The sequence below is a fragment of the Leptonychotes weddellii genome, chromosome 11, assembly GCF_054177405.1.
Source record: "Leptonychotes weddellii isolate Sample4059 chromosome 11, ASM5417740v2, whole genome shotgun sequence".
Lineage (NCBI taxonomy): Eukaryota > Metazoa > Chordata > Mammalia > Carnivora > Phocidae > Leptonychotes > Leptonychotes weddellii.
This window is the reverse complement of record NC_138379.1, coordinates 44,696,625-44,700,086: the sequence shown is the minus strand read 5'-3', so window position 1 is coordinate 44,700,086 and position 3,462 is coordinate 44,696,625. Positions and strand designations below refer to the sequence as shown.

General features: G+C 43.2%; 1 protein-coding gene across 1 annotated transcript; it reads right to left on the bottom strand.

The window, feature by feature from the left end:
- Positions 1-331: 331 nt before the first annotated feature.
- OR52B2 (olfactory receptor family 52 subfamily B member 2) lies at positions 332-2,595 on the bottom strand. Its single transcript, XM_006732723.2, has one exon. It carries the CDS (start codon positions 2,232-2,234, stop codon positions 1,266-1,268), a length of 969 nt encoding a protein of 322 aa, XP_006732786.2. The 5' UTR covers positions 2,235-2,595; the 3' UTR covers positions 332-1,265.
- Between the last annotated feature and the right edge of the window lie 867 nt (positions 2,596-3,462).

Below are 3,462 nucleotides of genomic sequence, written 5' to 3'. Positions count from 1 at the left end.
GGTATATTTATGCATCTAAAACTCAAAAATAGAGTTCTAGGATGGAGAGGGGGATGTTGGACTCATTTGTGTCAATGGTGGTTGAAGAAATGAGTGTATATGATCTCTTTTGAAAAAGCATGAAAAAAATGAGGGGCAAGACTTTAAACTCCAAGAGACTACTCCAAAGTTGCTAACCTGGCCAGGAACAATGTGCTATAATTCCTAACACTGAGAAGAGTCAGAGGCCAGGTTAGAAGAGAAAATCAAGCGTGCCCTGTTTCTTCCTACTCTAGTCTATTCCTTGGTCCCTGTGTTACAGCAAAGGTGTAAGAAGTAAGAAGCTCTGCAATCTACAGCTTATTTACCTCCCTGATGCCAAACTGACTTTGTGAGGAGCTGGTTTACTCATCACTGGTTTGTGGACTATTTAGCTGACCATTTGAGTGCATAATAGAAATGCATGTTCTAACATCAGGAGGTAATTGTGCTCTCACTCAGTTTTCGAACATTTATTATGTGCCAGGCATTTTATAAGGCACTGGAGTACAAATATGAATGACACACACTCTTCTGATTTCAAGGAGTTTACAGTTAATTAGGGGTACAAATAAATAAACAACCTATTACAATTCACTACATACATTTTGAGATTTATACAAGATGCAATCAATATACCAATATAGGAGCCTTGTATTGCTTGGAAAGTCAGGAAAGAGTTTTCAGGGAAGGTAGTTCTTTATCTGAAATTTGAAGAATGAACAGTTTTCCAGATGGCTGAAGGGCATGCATGACTGTTTTTCAAAAACACCTGCCATTGTAAAAGTGAGGAGAGAGCTACTTGAGTCTGTACAAAGAATCAATGCACATTTAGAGATTAAAAAAAAAAAAACTGGAACCCCTTCAGATGTTAAATATAAAATTATTTTCATCCATGTGCTTATAACCCACTTCATGTTGTGTTCAGTTCTCTGTGTTTCTGGAGTACGTCTGGTCTACTGAAGATACCAAATGTTCACATCAGAGGCATGTAACACTTAGTTATTATCTCTGAGTTTTGGAGAAAGGATATGAGAAGAGAAGAAGATAAAGCAAACAAAGAAACAGGAGAAGGAGGCAAAGATGAAAAGCCGGAAGAGGAAAAAATAACAGTTGGAGGGGGATGACGACAACGAAGAAGGAAGAGAAAGAGGAAGAGAAGTAAAAGCCCTCTCAGTCCAGAAAATCTCTGTATTTCACGCCTAGTTTCCTTGATAAAGCTTGGAGTGCAAATTCATGGGGAGCCATTAGCCCAGAGGGGAAGCACAGCACCAAGTCTTGATGTCAAAGAACCGGTGGGCTACACCCTCCCGGATCTGCTTAGTCTTCACACCATAGACGATGGGGTTGAGCATCGGTGGCACCACCACATAAAGATTGGCCAGCAGGATATGGACATGTCGAGGAATGTTACGTCCAAAGCGGTGGGTCAATACTGTAAAGAAGGATGGAACATAAAACATGAGGAGGACACACAGGTGGGAGCCGCAAGTGCTGAGGGCCTTGTGCCGGGCATCTTGGGAGGGCAAACGAAACACTGCTCGGAGGATCAGTGAGTAAGACACAGCAATGAGGATCATGTGCAAGATGACCATGACAATGGGCACTGAGAAGCCATACCAGATGTTAATGGTGATGTCAGCACAAGCCAAGTGGGTCACTCCAATATGCTCACAGTAGGAATGGGGAACGATGTTGGTCTGGCAGAAGGGCAGCCGCTTCAATAAGAAGATCACTGGGAAGATGATGCAGAAGCTTCGGGTGACAATGGCCAGAACAATCCTTCCCACAACACGCCATGTTAGCACTGTTGTATAATGCAAGGGGGCACAGATGGCCACAAAGCGGTCAAAGGCCATGGCTAATAGGATGGCTGACTCCCCCACAAACATCATATGGACAAAGAAAACTTGGGTGACACAGGCATCAAAGGCAATGTCATGGGCATGGAGCCAAAAGATGGCTAGAGCTTTGGGTACAGTAGTGGTAGACAGCAGGATGTCTGTGATGGCCAGCATAGAGAGGAAGAAGTACATGGGCTCATGAAGATTATGTTCTGTGATGATGACCACTATCAGGATGGTGTTCCCCAGGACAGCAGTGATATACATGAGGCAGAGGGGTATTGATAGCCAAATGTGGTAAGCCTCCCACCCAGGGATGCCCAGTAGAACAAAAACTGCAGGATGGAAGATGGTAAGGTTGGTGTGAGTCATGATGCACTTTAGGGTCCTCTCTATAACAACTCAGAAGCTGAAGAGTCTGTTGAAAGTGACAGGAACAGAAAGGATCCCTGAGTGTGTGCAGAGATCATAAAAGATAGCATCAGGTTCTGAACTGTGGGACTCTCCAGGCAAGTTCTCCCAGGGAATGCTCATTTGGGTGTAAGAATGACTTCTGACCCATGGTGCCTCATTAGCATGTAGAGCTTCTATGCCAATCATGCTTCAAGAACTAACAGAGGCTTCCCCTGCCTCCAGTCACCCTATTCCCAAAGTCTGGCCCCACTATACTTTCCTGACCTCATTCTACCATTTCCATGCAAGTGGCATTTGCACACTCAACTGTTTTATATTTATCCCTCCCCCCAAGATTTTGCTCCTTCTCTGTTTACTTAAATTTCCCTTCCCTTCCACTTCTACTTACACAAATTTTAACTTTAAATTACCTCCTTAAAATATACCAATTTGTAGTGGCCTATGTTCATAACAATGTGTCTCCTTCCTGGAGACCTATTAGCTCAACTATGTTCTAACTTGATTATATTTAATCACATTAAATTTATCTGGCTATTACTTTGAACATTTCACATGATACTAGCCTAATATCTTGGCACTTGTGGCTTCCTCTTCATGAAAATAGAGCACCAAGCAGATATCCAGAAGGAGTCCAAATTCAGATCTTCCCTAAAGGCAGCAAGGAATGGAGCAACCAATGAAACTGAGAAGGACCATATTCACTGCCTGCTCCTTGTGACTTCTCACGCTCCTCCCCAAACGGTTCCATAAATGTGTGTCTAGTCTAGATCTCCTTATCCTTAAGAGTCCCCCCAGGAAAACTATTCTGAGTACAAGGAATCAATACACTTCCCTGTGGCTCCATTAATATGGCCCTCCTCCTGCCCCACTTGTTTCTTACCCTCAAAAAGATTCAGATCTCCCTTCTGCTAAGAAGGGTTAAACATAAAGTCCTCTCTCCTTAGCTTTGCCCAATACTCAGGTAAGATTGGTTTCCTGCTGAATCTCTGGACCACCTGTTAGCTATTAGGACTAGAGACAGGATGATTAGGAATGAGATCTTGCCATTTGCAACGACGTGGATGGAACTGGAGGGTATTATGTTGAGCGAAATAAGTCAAACAGAGAAAGACATGTATCATATGACCTCACTGATATGAGGAATTCTTAATCGCAGGAAACAAACTGAGGGTTGCTGGAGTGGGGG

Bases quoted from the DNA above. Each gene is read 5' to 3' on its own strand.
- OR52B2 (XM_006732723.2), bottom strand. From the start codon at position 2,234: ATGACTCACACCAACCTTACCATCTTCCATCCTGCAGTTTTTGTTCTA.